A 14,410-nucleotide genomic window follows, 5' to 3' on the forward strand; every position below is an offset into this window, starting at 1 on the left:
CTAATGTGTGCTAACTAACACAGGACACAAAGTATGGCTTTGGTTGATGGGAATGTAGTTGGTGCTGTAAATATTTAGTCACAAAGCTATTTTTTAACTAATAATGCCACTATCTGTTAAGTCAAATGTAGGGATGTAGCTTTTAATGACCAGATACAGTATTTTAGGTTAGCCTCACTCAAAAACTTACAGTGAGTGAATAAATAAGATCCAATTAATAAGCAATAGTTTAAATCAGAAAATATTCACTATGCCACCATGGAATTAATGATCAAATTAATATTTTAGGAGATTTGCAAAACCGTAAGTCTCAGCGGGTATAAACAAACACTAGTAGCAGAATGAGATGTTCTGCATCAGTCATATAGACTCATATCATTAGTTTAGTTAATGTGCTGTAAATATAAAGGCTTGTGATAACAGCACAGGCTTAGAGAAGTACTGTGAAGTGAAGTAAAAAGAAAAATATAATTAGGCATCATAGACACGCAAATCTGCAAGAATATTGCAGTGATTTTTCATTAGGGGCTGAGTGACAGCGTTGCCTCCCGCTTCGCCACAAACATTCAAGTGGTTGTACACCTAAAAGAAAAATCATTTATTTAGTTATTTACCTTTTAAATCACTTTTTCAAAACTGCACGATGGCAGCACGTCCCAAAATTGCCCCTTCACTCATGCCTGAGTCAGGTTGGAAAAAGGAAATCATTAATATAGCATTAGAAGCTGGCTGTGAACTTATAACTGCCCTGGGCACACATCAGCATACACGCCACACTGTTCTCTCCAGCTACACTTTCCCGAGGTTGAAATGTCATCCTTCACTGTCATTACATTTCTGCCCCCATTAACTATTGATTATCTCCACTTCGGCATTTTGAGCCCCGCTGTGAAAATGGCCTGCATGCCTCTCTAGGAAATGAAGTGCCCACCTCCTGGTTTTTTACACTGAAAACGAGATGAAGTCAGATTTAGAGGACCTGGGGTAAAGAGGGAAAAGAAGGCAGGGACACGGAAAAACAAGCAGTGACTGCACTGTAGCCCACCTGCCCCATTAGCAGTATGCTTGAACGGACAACTGGAGGTTAAGTTGTTCTTTTTCAGGACCCATGAGAATTTTGCCACAGCATGTATTGAATATTTACTGTGAGGTTAGTCCAGGGTTGCTTCTGTTTTTCCAGGAGAGAGAAAAAAAAGTTTGTTGGGGCCGGAGCTTTGTGTCCTCTGCCATCCACAAACTGCATGTGTAATACCATGGGCTTGTTTGTGCAGAGTTGTCTTTGTACACCTGCCAAAACCTCTATCTGCTGCTCACAGCTAATGGCCACTGTTACTGCCCTATGTTGTTTTCAATATTTCAGTTTCACTGATGTTTAATGTTTTATGTGTGCAGGCTGTGGAGGCATATTTACTCTTTGGAGAAAAACATCCAGGTAAAAGATAAAAATCACCTGTTTGGCAGTCTCTGTTAAATGTCTAGGCTTTTGTGTTATGTTAATCAATACAAAAACACAAATAGTTTTATACAGTGTGTCGGTGCGCTTATGATATGTCAATGAGTAAAATGTGAAAACTGAAAAAACTCCCCAAATTCCTTACGAAGTGCATACGAGACATGTGCTTGCAGTCGTAATGTTTTGATTTAATATCTTAAATATGAAGCATAATTTCATCTGAATGGAAACGTGTGATTTGAGTTGAAACTTGAAGTTAACGGATGATAAATCCTCCGAGTGATTTTCTATGTAGCAGGCAGAACAAGCAGCAAAAACCCACCCACAGAATTAGAACAAAACAATCGGTCTTCATTCATAAAAAGTCACATTTATTTCAAAGTCATTTCATCAAGAAATATTGCAAATGCGCATTGTTTGGCGGCCGGGCCCACGCCAGGAACACATGAATAAAACATTTATCAAAGTAATTGATCAGTGCCCATTTCGGATGCGCAAAGTTGAAGCGTTTCCTCTTGTTCAGGCTGGAGAATAAACAAGAAACAAGCTAGAGTACAGAACCAGTAAATGAGTTTGTTAGGCCGGCCCCACTCTACAGGATTACTGTGTAGAGGGAAATCCGCTAGAATCCAATGTGGCTTTAAGATAATCCCATCAGAACTGCAACAGTGCAATGCTACTACAGAACACCCAAGCCTGTTAGCACTGATGAGAGCCTACAGTGGAAAGAAAAGGGGGGGAAATATGACAGAAAATTGGAGGAATCCTTGTTAAAATCCTTAACATACCGACTTCTATTGTACACAACATTTTAACAGCCTGCTGCCAACAAAGCACCACGTCTTTTAATACTAGCTTGCATTTTCTAACAAAAAAACTACACAAATATAAAACTAAGTCAAAATCTGCATTGTTGAAAAGACACCTCCTGGAGTAAATCTTCATATAAAGCTCTGAAATAATGAATCCTTTTGTAAAAATATCTTTTACTTGGATACTAGCCTGAGTTACCCACATGAATCGTTATGCATGTCCATAAAATAATACTGAGTTAATATGCACTTCTGCTGCCTTTTTAATCGATGACGGCATGCTTTTATGCTAGCATAGTTTCAGTCTCTGTCTACAGCCTCCTGATTTATGGAAAATAAATGTTACACTTGCGAATTGTACCCAGTTGAGTAAGCTATTTTTAAAGCCTTTCCTCGTTTAATGCCGCCTTATCAGTCAGCTACACTAACCAGATTTAGAAAGGAGGCATCAATAAGGAGCGAACTTCTGCCGGTCAGATTTTTTGACCCCAGAGGTTGGCATTTTTGCGGTGTAAGGGGATAAACCCTGCGCTAGGCTGGAAGCGGCTGCCGGGTGCATAGTCAGGAGGGGTAGAGTTTTCATGCCAAGCAGGCTGGAAACAGGGACGGCGTAGTGTGGGTTTTGGATGGCTGGTAAGGTGGAGGGAGAGTGGACGTTAATGGTGGTGGGGGCTGGGGTGGAGGCCGCCAGGACGGCCATAGAGGTAGCAGCAGTGGAGGCAGTGGGAGCAGACTGAGAGTAGCTCATGTTGAGGTCAACTGGGGTCGCAGAGGAAGCGGCCTGCATGGTGTACTTAGCCATCTCTAAGCTGCAGGTCGTGATGTTTTGGATGGGGCAGATGACATGATGGAGGGTGGAAGAGAAGACAGTGAAAAATGAACCGGGGGGGAGAACGGGTGAGACAAAGGAGAAGGGGAAGTGAGAGAGGAGAAAAAAATAAGAATCAAAGATGGAATGTGTTAAAAGGCAGAGATAATAAGGATTTTTTTAATGCAGTCAAGAGAACGGAGCAGTGAGTTGGAACAAATCCAGCCTCACCCTGTACACAATAACTCTGCCCTCATACAATAGCATGGTGTTTGGCTGTCTTATCATCTGCAGTGTGGAACCTGGTGGACGTGGCTGCCCTGAGTAATGTCTTACCTGGCGCTGATGAGGTACTGGGCCACGCTGATGCTGGCCGGCGAGCCTGTGATCGTGACTTGGCGCATGGCTGAGCCATCAGTGGCGCTGGCAATTTTGATGTGAGCTCCAGAGACCTGGCGAATCTCATTGATCTTGCTGCCTTGTCTTCCAATTATGCAGCCAATAAACTGGGTGGGGTGGGAGGGGGGTGGCATGTAAATGACAGAACAGCTCCATGTTTTCCATGTTTTTCAGGAATTAGATTTCAAAACACAAGTTGGGAACAAACAACTGATGCTCTCAAGCAGAGACACTAGTTTCTCCTAGATTTGTTTTCCTGGCTGTATCACAGAAACCATATGGTGCATTGTGCCCGTTAAATAAAATGGAAGCAGATGACGAGCGATTATCACCACTGGAGCTTTGTATTCTATCACAAGCAAATACGTTTACATATTTGTTCTTCCTGAAAGTGAGATGGTTGAGTCTATGAGGTAAAAAAATACAGAGGAAATGAAATAAGTAACATAGATCTATCTGATCTTAACAGTGAAATAAAACATAGACAACAATTACTTCTAAAGCTCCCTAATTAACTTGTCATAGGTAAGATACATGTCTGAATTATGTTTTGGATGGGGCACAGTGACCTCCTAGAGTCTCTGGTGGTTGCCTGGTAACAGGCAAGAATACGCTGCTAGAGCCCAGGAAACAGTCTTAAGTCCACTTCATCCATGTACAAAAGTAGCTTTTACATGCACTATTAACCAAACAAGACATCAAATTAATATTACATCTGTATAATGTAAGAAATAAGGTAATAGTTTTCCCCCGTTTGGATTAGGATTAGTGTTAGGATTGAACAAATTTGATGCTGCCTATGCTTCATGCATGATACCTGCTGCCATAGCTGCCCTTAACAAAGGGCCTCAGCTAAATAGCTGATAATGTTTTGCCTGTTTTAAAAATGTGTTTTTGTTGTGTGCTGTACTGCGATGGACTTTGTGGAATGGAGACAGTCTGTGGAAAAGGATTTCCCCATGGGGACAATAAAGTCTAAGTCTATATCAAACAGACATGACAGCGGGATCAATTCTACTCCTCCAAGTCAGAGCAAAAAAGAAAATAAGAAAGTATTGCACCTGAATTTAGTGCAAGGGGCAATTTTATACACTGATCCGGCATATCATTATGACCACTGACAGGAGAGGTAAATAGACATTGACCATCTTGTCCCAGTTCTACCTGGCATTTCTGTGGATGTTACTTAGACTTGCCTCACCCCGTAGCAATGATGCAGTTGTGCCCAGCCTGACACAGACACAAAAATGATTTAGGAACAACCCAAAAACACCTGATAAACAGCACACGGTGTTGACCTGACTTCCAAAGTCACTAGATCCCAAACTGATCAACTCTCTGTAGAATGATCCCCTCAACCCATAGGACCCAAAAGGCACAGGAGACCCCCAGAAGGCCCATGTCCATTTACAATTGTGTAGGAAAACCTACACAATTCTAGGCAGGCGGTCATAATGTTATGCCTGATCGGCGTATAAACAAAAACCAGATCAAGACGCTTCGCAGAGCCGGAAAAAAGCCCCAAGCCTTAAAGCGATGGTGGCAACATATGTATGTGATAATTTATCTTTGCTATCCAAAAAATAAAATAAATAACAGGATTAATTGGTTTCTGCAGTTAAGGAGGAGAAAGATTTGTGCCCTCATCATAACTGTCCTCCTAGAAATTTTTAATGAAGTGAGTAGCTTGAGGATTATCAGCGCAGGTTTTCCTGCAGGGAGAACACAAAACAATGTGGCACTTACATCATTAGGTATTGCCAGCTCTTGTGAACTTGTGGCGGCAGATGCATCCAAACCTGCAAAGTAGGACAAAGTACGGTAACAGCAGTATGCCACTAATGGCTTCCACTTTATGCCATGACAGGTTGCCCTACTTTATCTAGTTTATAACTTTTACACGGCGTAGTTATGAAGTGGCATATGGAAAAAGAAATGTCTGTCTAGACACACAAATGAAGGGTATATACATAATACTGTATTTTACATAGCTAAAATTAGAAAGATACCCATTAACTGCAATAAGCATCACTGTTACACCAATATTGCCTGTATAGATGTTGTAATGTTTTGTGTTTCGTTAGTCGTGGCAGAATGTATGAGTACACGGGGTGGTTCAGGTCAGGGATGGTCTGGCCAAGACGATGTTAGATTTGGAGGAGAAACATTGCAAAAGGTGGAGGATGGGGTCGAGAGATTAGGATTTGGTTGTTGTTGTGTTTTCTGGTTTGTGTGTTTTTTTGTTGTTGTTGTTGTTGGAGAGGGAGACTGGGCAAATGGAGCAGAAATTTGGAGGGAGGATATGAGAAATGGTGAGAAATGTTTCAATATTTACTCAACTGTAAATATGTCATTTTTCACATTTCCCTCTCAGAGATATCTGTTTTATCCTTTAGTGTTTCTATCTGTCTGCTTCAGTCTGTCACATATTCCTTTGGATTATAAATATTTCAGTGACGTTTGACGAGTTTTTGATAATAACATCAATAGGTTGGCGGCTTAACTTTAAAACTACAATTTTTCACTACTTTTCCATTGTTACTATATTTGCAAATAGATGCAAAATACTGCGCAAAGATCATTTTTCTTGCGTTTATCTTCATAAAGCTGCCCTCTACAAGAAAGAAAAGCTGTGAACGAGTCTGTAAACTCTGAGAGAATGATGACATCCTTGATCCTCGCTGAAGTGACAGGGGTGTTTTTTGATGGTGTGATTCGAAGAGGAGTGAATACTGAGGGATACATGGACTTCCCCGGGGAGCCGTGGGTACGTACCAGGGAAGGTAGGGTTGCTCTGCCCAAGGGAAGGGAGGGGGATATGCTGCATAGCCAACTGGTGAAGCTTGGTCAACTGCAGGGTAGGAAGGAAGTTAGAGCTAACCAATCAAACTGGATTATTTCAGAGGAGCTGACAACTACAATACAGAGCCAATCAGAAGTTCACAAACATCACAGATGGTGTCAGTGTGAAAAGATTCGTTTCCCTCAGGAAGCATGCTGGCGTCTCATAGCAGTCATCTGAAAATACACAACTCTGGCTACAAAGCTACAACTGATTATGAAATTTCTTAAGATTGTCATTTCCATTTCAATCAATGCATGCCGCTGCTGTGGGTTAGTGTTAGTAATGTCAACAGATCAGGGTTACTGAAGTTTCATTTTTTTTTTTTTTTGCAGATAAGGGTACGTAGAGAGGGCGTAGTGGTGGCTTGGAAGGAGTGGGCAGGAGTAGGTCATTAGGTGGGGGTTGTCAGTCACTCAAATGAACATACTTACATCTTGATGTGCAAAAGCGTACTGTCCTGGAATTGCAAAGGCCTGTGAGGCACAAGAGATGAGACGTTATGTAAGTGGGCAGCGCAGACTTGTTGTAACATGTCACTACAAATCTGAATTTGACACATGGAAGAGTAAAATCAGTGCAGCGAAAATCTATTCCCCTCCTCTTTCTCATAGCACTCTTAATGGGTATGGATCTGGTGGAATTTCATCTAAATGTCATCCGCTGTTTTTCCCCCTCTTTGACCATGACCTGAAATCCAATAACATAAACAGATGTCTAATAGGTCAGAGCGGACTGTGCCAAATTCAGGACAGCCAGTTCGGCTAGCCAACTCATGGAAAACATCATCAAACAGCCTCATTTGGATTTCGACTGAAGGAGAATTATTAATGTGAATGCATGTTATTTATACTTCTGACGCATTTGAGTAAACACTTTGTCTTTCTGCTTAATCACTGCAATATAAGGACCTTCTTGCTGTATGGTTGCACATACAGCATGTCACCCTCTAGTGGTGAAAATATTATTAATGATCAGTGTGATGCTGAGGACTCCCAAAAAATGATGTGTTTAAATCCTATACGTCTACTTACTTGTGCACCGTGTTGTGGGGCTAAAACTGCATGAGCTCCTGCAGCTATGACCTTGGGACGGTAGGGAATAGTCGCTCCTTTTGGTGGAGACTAGAAACACAGACATGCAAACCAAAACAGAAGATTTATTCACTGAAAAGAGCCGTCACTGTCAGTGATGCATTTTATATCCTTTTTTTTATAGCACGCGCTGCATCTCTTTACACCCCATTCATCAGCCGAGTTAGTTTCGTGTAACCTTGAAGCAAAGACACCCGCGATACGAACGTGTGCCGAGCTGAAAGCAGGGAAGTGGTTGGAGGTTTTGATCACAATGAAAGGAGGAAAGAGGACACGTGGGCCCAAAACCGAACTCACACCTCTGCTTGAGCGATCTGGAATACATTAACGCTGCATGTTGAGTGAAGACTAGTTAGAAAGTGCATGTGGAAGTTGAAGGGTTAGGGTACAAAAACGTTGTGGATTTAATTTTTTATATACTTGTGGTGGTGGTTTATTATAACGCAAACCAAAGCAACACAAACACTGACAATGCAACTGTATAATAAAGGTATACAGTCTGTACAGTCTGTATAGTAAACATTGGTTAAGGGAGGTGGCCACATGAAATGATGTGCTGCATACTGCCTACTGCCGTTGGCTAGGCTAGGTAGCAGGTGTCTTCTTGTTGGTTGCTAGTTGGACTGGGCTTCTAAATGTGTTTTGTCGGGGTCTTGGCACAAGGGATTGAAACACCCTATCCTGTGTAATAATAAACACTCCATGTTGTGTGAGGACTAGTTAGAAAGCACATGTGGAAGTTGAACCACTTGGCAAAAAGTTGTGGATTTCATTTTTTATATACTTGTGATGGTGGTGGTTTATTATGAATGCAAACCAAAGCAACATAGACACTGACAATGCAACTGCATGATAAAGGCTCGCATTAGTATTTGCAAACATGAGTGGTTTCTCCATTAGGGTCAATGGAGCGACGCTACGCCAATGGGAGAAAGAGATATTTTTTTTCTTCAAAACCACAGTGTTTTACTAGCCTGTAGTAATATAGTGTATTATATTGGCCTATAGTCCAATCAGCATTAAGCCACGTTCCATGGCGTACCGATGGCCCATTCCTTTGAGATGATTTCGATATGGGTGCAAATCAGTCAGACCCTCATATTAAAGCAGGTTTTATTTTTTTCTTGAACTGCAGATGCAACCCAGGTGGGCTTGCACTAACCAGTTTTTTTTATTATTTTGCCACTTGTGCTAAATTGATAAATTAGTAATGCAATGCGACAATGCATAGTCGGTTATTTGCAGTTATGAATGGATGTGCATAGCAACATTATTCATCTCATCTCATCTTCTACTACCACTCAATCATCACTAGGGTCACGGGGGTTGCTGAAGCCTATCCCAGCTATCATCGGGCGAGAGGCAGGGTGCACCCTGGACTGGTCGCCAGCCTATCGCAAGGCTAACACAGAGGGACAATTTAGAGTCAGCAATCAACCTAACGAGCATGTCTTTGGAAAGGCCTGAACTGGACTCGAACCCATCAGCGCTAACCACCGATCCAACATCATTCACTGTTTGTGAAATAACATACGGCAGATTGGAAACCACCCATACAAATCATCAAGATTACCAACCACCGCAACCTTCACTGAGCTGTTTTCTGCATAGCTGTGAAAATATCCTGGATGTGACGCTGAATACCTGCCACCGCGTCGTTAAATGAATGTGACACATCTGACGCATAAACAGAGACGTCGAATGTGCCGTCTGACAGTGCTTACCTCCAGCATTACAGAGCAGATGTGTCTTACACACTGGGTGATGGCCTGTGGAGTGCCGGAGATTGTGACAGCCCTCTCCGTAGAGTCCGGCAGCATGTCTCCAGCCACCTGAACTTGAGCCCCCGTGGTCTTAACGTGGCCAGACGGAACAGAAGAAACAAAGGCTATTTATTGCTGAAAAGAGCACACCAATGCCCAAATGGAAATGATGTTTCAAGCACCCACAAATTGCCCTGAACACATTTTTGACATGCAGGGAGCAGCTGCTGCAAGCCAAATAGCAGTGTGTGCTCCAATATTTGAAGAGGTGCACACAAATATTGTCCATTCAGATCAAGTATTCAGCTGCAGAAGATTCTTCAGGCATGATAAGTATGATTTTCACGAGCGAGGGCCGAAAATGCGTTTTAAGGCCACGATAAGCCAGAAAAGTTTGACTTGAGCGCTTGATGCTAAAGGAGCATGAGTTTTCCGTACCTGTTAGGGTGCAGGGGAAACAACCTCCTGCTGGGAAATTAAAAAGAAAAAAGAAAGAAAGAAAGAAACTCCTACCTCTCTGATCTCTTTGATCTTCGAGCCTCCTTTGCCAATCAGTGAACCACACTGGCTCCCTGGGAAAACCAGCCGGAGTGTCACAGGTGGCTTGCTTGTCACAGTGCTGTTTGTCATTGCTGCTGTAATATCCTGAGGGAGAATTCAAAAATATGTTGGCTTCTCTTCAGAGTCAACTAGAACATCAAGTCTTTTCCTTTTTTGTTGTTGCTGCTTTGCAGAAAATTTGTCCTTCAGACTTGAGAGAACTTCTTAAATTTCATGCCTGAAACAGTTGCACCAGAGTTTGCTGCATATCTGTTGTGCTTTACCTCCTCAAACTTCTGTGCGATCATGGAGAACGCTCTGAAGATGCCCTCCGTAGGTCCCGTGATGGTAACTATTCTCTCCGGAGACGATCCCTCTGATATGTTGATGCGAGCGCCACTCTAGAAAAACAAGTTTACGGTCATCCCGGCTTTGATTCGCTGCCGGAGCACATGAAATCGTACATGTTTTCACATCTGGGATGTCAAAACAGATGCTCACCTCCTCCCTCATCTTCTTCACCGTCTCTCCTTTCTGAAACGCAACAGGAAAGTAGTGGACTTAATTAGTTTCATAAGAGGGATACAGTAAGATCGCAGTAAGAATCAATAAATGTGGAGGGATTGTGAAATAAAGCTACCTTCCCAATTATGCTGCCAACTTCCTGTCAATGAAAGGATAACAGCATTTGAGAAAATGGCAACGGGCAAGGTTTTCTTTTAACAGCTTTTCACATTCAGAGCAGGATGTTGTCATTTTGTCGGCAATTACACACTATTACCAGACCATTGGGCTATTACTACAAAAATACACATGAATTATTTGAACTATCTGCACAATTCAATTACCTTTCCGTGCATTAGCAGCCTCAGCGTCAGTGTCACATTCAGACTCCCATCTGAAGCCATTTCTTCCTTGTCAGACATTCTCGGCGTGTGTGTGTTTTTTTTCTGATGAGCTTTAAAGTAAACACTCTGGAAAAATAAATAAATTGTGTTTAACAAGCGCTCTGGCATTGCAGGCATTTAATAAATGATGTAACAGAGGAGGTAATCGAATAGAGCAAGGTAAATATTAACGCTGTCAGATTTATTAACTCACAATGCTGCAGTGTTAGTCGTTAATCAGGTGAGATAGACGGGGAGTTTTCTTTTGAAGTTATACTGTATAATTTTTTTACTGTACTTCAGTTTGATGATGTTCTTTCAGTTAATTCCAAGCATTACAGTTATTTGTTCTTCCTCTGTTTACTGCTGTCAAATTGCAGCGGGATGCTGCAGGAAATGTTGTTTCCTTTACACAACAAGATTTTCGTTTGAAAAAGGGGCTACACAGACAAAGTAAATGTAAAAGCTTTGATGACGCAGGCTTAGCTGCATCACCGTTGTTAAGCCCATATGTAGAGCAGAGACTGAATAGGTCCTGCATTTGAAAATGTTACGCATCATTACTTTGTGAACGTGGAGTAAGCAGAAAATGATCCAAAGTTGGAACTCTCACTTCTCCGGCGCTAAAAGCAGCCAAATTGGTTTTTTAGAATCTATCAGGGGCGACTGGTGATCCCTGAAGAGTTGCGGACCATTGTTATTTGTCTTCTGATCGTGTGGTTATGAGCGGGGGAAGATAAGCCTATCACTAGGTGCAATCTTCACATTGGAACGTGTCTTTAGTTCCGCCTTAATACAAGTTGTGTGACTCTCTCGGATGAGATAAGATACAAAGGAAGTCACTTGTGCTGCCGAGGCCCGAGGATCAAGTGATGTGTTGCGTGACTCTTCTTTAATATCACACTGACACCACACAATGTGGAGTCTGTTGAGTCTAGCTCTTTGCGTTTGTCCTGCAAATAGAGGACGAATCTCTCGATGCTGTATAGGATGGGCGGACACTTTCTGTTCGTCAAGGGCCAAGGTCTCACTTTTTATTAGATATCAATGGCTCTAAGAAGTGATGTTTCCATTTTCCTTTATCACCGGGGTTGATCTAAATCATTTGCTGCTGCATTACTGCTTGGATTTTGTACTGAATCAGGTCGATGTGACCTAAAAGCACATGCAGATTTATTTTCTAAGACCTTGCATCAGAAAAGGAGCACGGGTTTTAACAGTATGCACAATGACATTGTGAAACAGTTATTTGTAATTTTGCTGTCTGGTATAGGTAGATGAGTTTATACTTGTAAAGCAGTTACAAGCAGCTAGCTTAGCTTAGCTTAACTTAGCTTAGCTTCGTCTCTGTGGTGGGGGGGAGTTACAGCTGTGTACAGCTGATCCGCTGAAACCGATGTATAAAAATGTCACGTACTTGTTTTGCAGGAGTTTATGTGCGAGTCTTCTTTTTGGCTGTGACCAGTTGCCAGGCAACCAGCGGGCAAGAGTTCTTGCACCCAGAAAAAGATTTTCTGACCTTTGGACAGAGCCGCTTTACAGTCTTTCTGCCATGCTAAGCTAACCGGCTGCATGCAACATAACCACCTCTCCCTAAAAACAATGGCTTTAATGCATGATCCCAGCTTAGATACTCACACAAACCGACAGAAATCACTGCCGCCATTCCACACCTAAAGAAAAAAAGACAAATAAATAAATAAATAAACTGGCATTTTTTACCAGTGATAACACAATTCAGTTATCAGTCGAACTGTGGCAATATCAAGAGTGGTAACATGCAAATAAATCGAGGTTTTCCAGGAGCTGAGACAGCTTTGCAGTATGTTATTGTTCTGGCACATTCCAGTGTTGGTAGTAGCAGACTGAGCTACGGGGCATAATTCAAGCAACGTCGCGTTAAATAAATGGACGACGTCTTTCTGTGAAACAAGAGCTATTGTCTTTGCGTGCATTATTATAAAGTTACAATAAATACATCAAATAAACACCAACATCCCGTCTAATCCTATAGGCCGGGATTTGTTTAGTTAATGCTAAGACCCTTTTGACCTATTTCTGTCACCTCCAGCACGTCAGCGCCCACTCAAGATTTCAGAAACAAAACGCTGGTGCACGACGGCACCCACAGAGTCTAAATGATAAAACAGATAATCTACAGGAACTCGGCTCCCACAACACTGACAAGCAGAAGTCTGCTTCAGACAATAACAAAAAAAATAATAAAAAAAACGAAAAAAGAAAAACAGGGCGTTAATCCTAGAGGGGAATGGAGAACAATGTCTAAGTGTATTACTTGAAGGAATTAATTTGAAAATAAATTCAGATTTTTAAGCTAACACAAAGAATGTTTGAACACGATTGTGTTTATTAAGATTATTATGCAGTTTATTTTACGTGCATATTGACGGAAATGCGATTTATTTGCCTCTTCACAATGAAATATTTCTTATAAACCAACAGTAATCTCAAGCACCTCAAGTAATGTCTATTTATAGGTGTATGTGAGCCTCCACGTATCAAACTATAGGCATGCGGCCTTACAGCGTGGCGTTCCTCCTTCAACACAAAGGTTACAGTATTGGAGACTGATCACATGTCACAGGTTTAATGTGTTAATTATAAGGGAACAGTGCAACTAAATGCATTTACAGCTCAGCAGAGTACAGAAAAACAACCAGCTCACATTATCTTAACCTAATGGGAGTCAGCAGTGGAGCATTAAAACAAAGCCTCACATTATTTAGCCTCCATTGAAACTACAGAGCCAGCAACTTCCAGCAAGTTTCTTTCTGGCTTATCTCCAATTGCACTGCAATTTTTACCCACAAAAAAAACTGAGCAGTGGGTCGTTAGATTGTCAAAGCTCAGAGAGGGGCCTGTAATCCAGCAAGAATGATTAGGATGAAGTACTGACCTTGTGTATAAAATAATTGCTCCTCTCCTTTATTTTGTGGTATCTCCGGAATGAACGGTCTTTTAGTTTGTAGTCCGTGCTCAATGTTTGCCCCCTTTGTTGTCAGTTATCCACTGAGTGGACAGATGGCTCCCTGTGCCCTCAGACCGGCTGGAGCGGAGGCTGGCTTTGCTATTAGTCCCTCAGCTTAGCCCAAGATAAGCCCCTACGCAGGGCAAGTGAACCCGCATCTCTTGCCTAATTCTCCCTGTCACAGCCACCAAAGAGGCGTTCCTCCGCACCGAGATCCACGAGCTGAGGAGGCCTGAGGGCAGGGCAAAGAGGCTCTTCGGGCTGGACACCGTCCAGCAGAGATAGAGCGGGGCTACAGTTACAGCACTACAACAACAAAAAACAACAAAAAAAAATTGGAAGGTCTCGTCTTTTTGCAGTCGTCAAAACCTCAGACTCGCAGTGAAAGAGAGGCTTTTTTGTTAACCGATGTTACGTTGTGACTAACAACTCGGCATGACCGCTGCGCTCTTCATTAGATTTTCGGAGAGCTTCCTGTCTGGACGGGGACGGATTTTCTCTAAAAATAAATCTCCCTGTATGTTTGTGCTTTGTATAAGGAACCCGACTAATTGAGGGCCGGGGAGGACAATGTGGCGTTTGAGGTATTTAGTCATGTTAAGCACAATGTCTTCACGGGGTGCTTCTCCCCCCGCGCGGCCTCTGCCCTCCCCCACGCCAAAGCCCTTCTGCCCTTGTAATGAGGCCATACTGGATACAATACAGCCCCTTCTGCACAGAAAAATGTATTCAGCTGTGCTCCAAAAATTCTGAAGGAAATGAATCAGTGAAGCGTAAGTGGCATATTTAATTACTATTCAGTGTGTTGCACGAAGACAATAAT

General features: G+C 42.2%; 1 protein-coding gene across 2 annotated transcripts; it reads right to left on the minus strand.

Moving 5' to 3' along the window:
- Positions 1 to 1,803: 1,803 nt before the first annotated feature.
- Positions 1,804 to 14,142, minus strand: zgc:110045 (uncharacterized protein LOC664755 homolog). 2 transcript variants are annotated; one of them, XM_047603872.1, is made up of 14 exons: positions 13,516 to 14,142; positions 12,237 to 12,271; positions 10,560 to 10,685; positions 10,352 to 10,375; positions 10,213 to 10,245; positions 9,996 to 10,112; positions 9,685 to 9,816; positions 9,133 to 9,261; positions 7,349 to 7,438; positions 6,749 to 6,790; positions 6,248 to 6,323; positions 5,219 to 5,271; positions 3,410 to 3,579; positions 1,804 to 3,074 (listed from the first exon to the last, which is right to left on the minus strand). In XM_047603872.1, the coding sequence occupies exons 3-14, from the start codon at positions 10,635 to 10,637 to the stop codon at positions 2,714 to 2,716; spliced, it is 1,305 nt and encodes a 434-aa protein (XP_047459828.1). In that variant the 5' UTR covers positions 10,638 to 10,685; positions 12,237 to 12,271; positions 13,516 to 14,142; the 3' UTR covers positions 1,804 to 2,713. The 2 variants fall into 2 exon arrangements, with proteins under 2 accessions (XP_047459828.1, XP_047459829.1); XM_047603873.1 differs by having other exon boundaries at positions 1,804 to 2,169; positions 13,516 to 14,140.
- Between the last annotated feature and the right edge of the window lie 268 nt (positions 14,143 to 14,410).

The sequence above is a fragment of the Mugil cephalus genome, chromosome 13 (assembly GCF_022458985.1).
Source record: "Mugil cephalus isolate CIBA_MC_2020 chromosome 13, CIBA_Mcephalus_1.1, whole genome shotgun sequence".
Classification (NCBI taxonomy): domain Eukaryota; kingdom Metazoa; phylum Chordata; class Actinopteri; order Mugiliformes; family Mugilidae; genus Mugil; species Mugil cephalus.

Excerpts from the sequence above, each read along its gene's own strand:
- zgc:110045 (XM_047603872.1), bottom strand. The coding sequence starts at position 10,637 with ATGTCTGACAAGGAAGAAATGGCTTCAGATGGGAGTCTGAATGTGACA. Across the intron at positions 7,439-9,132 it reads TCTGCTCTGTAATGCTGGAG|TCTCCACCAAAAGGAGCGAC; the intron begins GTAAGCACTGTC and ends CTGTGTTTCTAG. Across the intron at positions 3,075-3,409 it reads CAGTACCTCATCAGCGCCAG|CTTAGAGATGGCTAAGTACA; the intron begins GTAAGACATTAC and ends CACGACCTGCAG.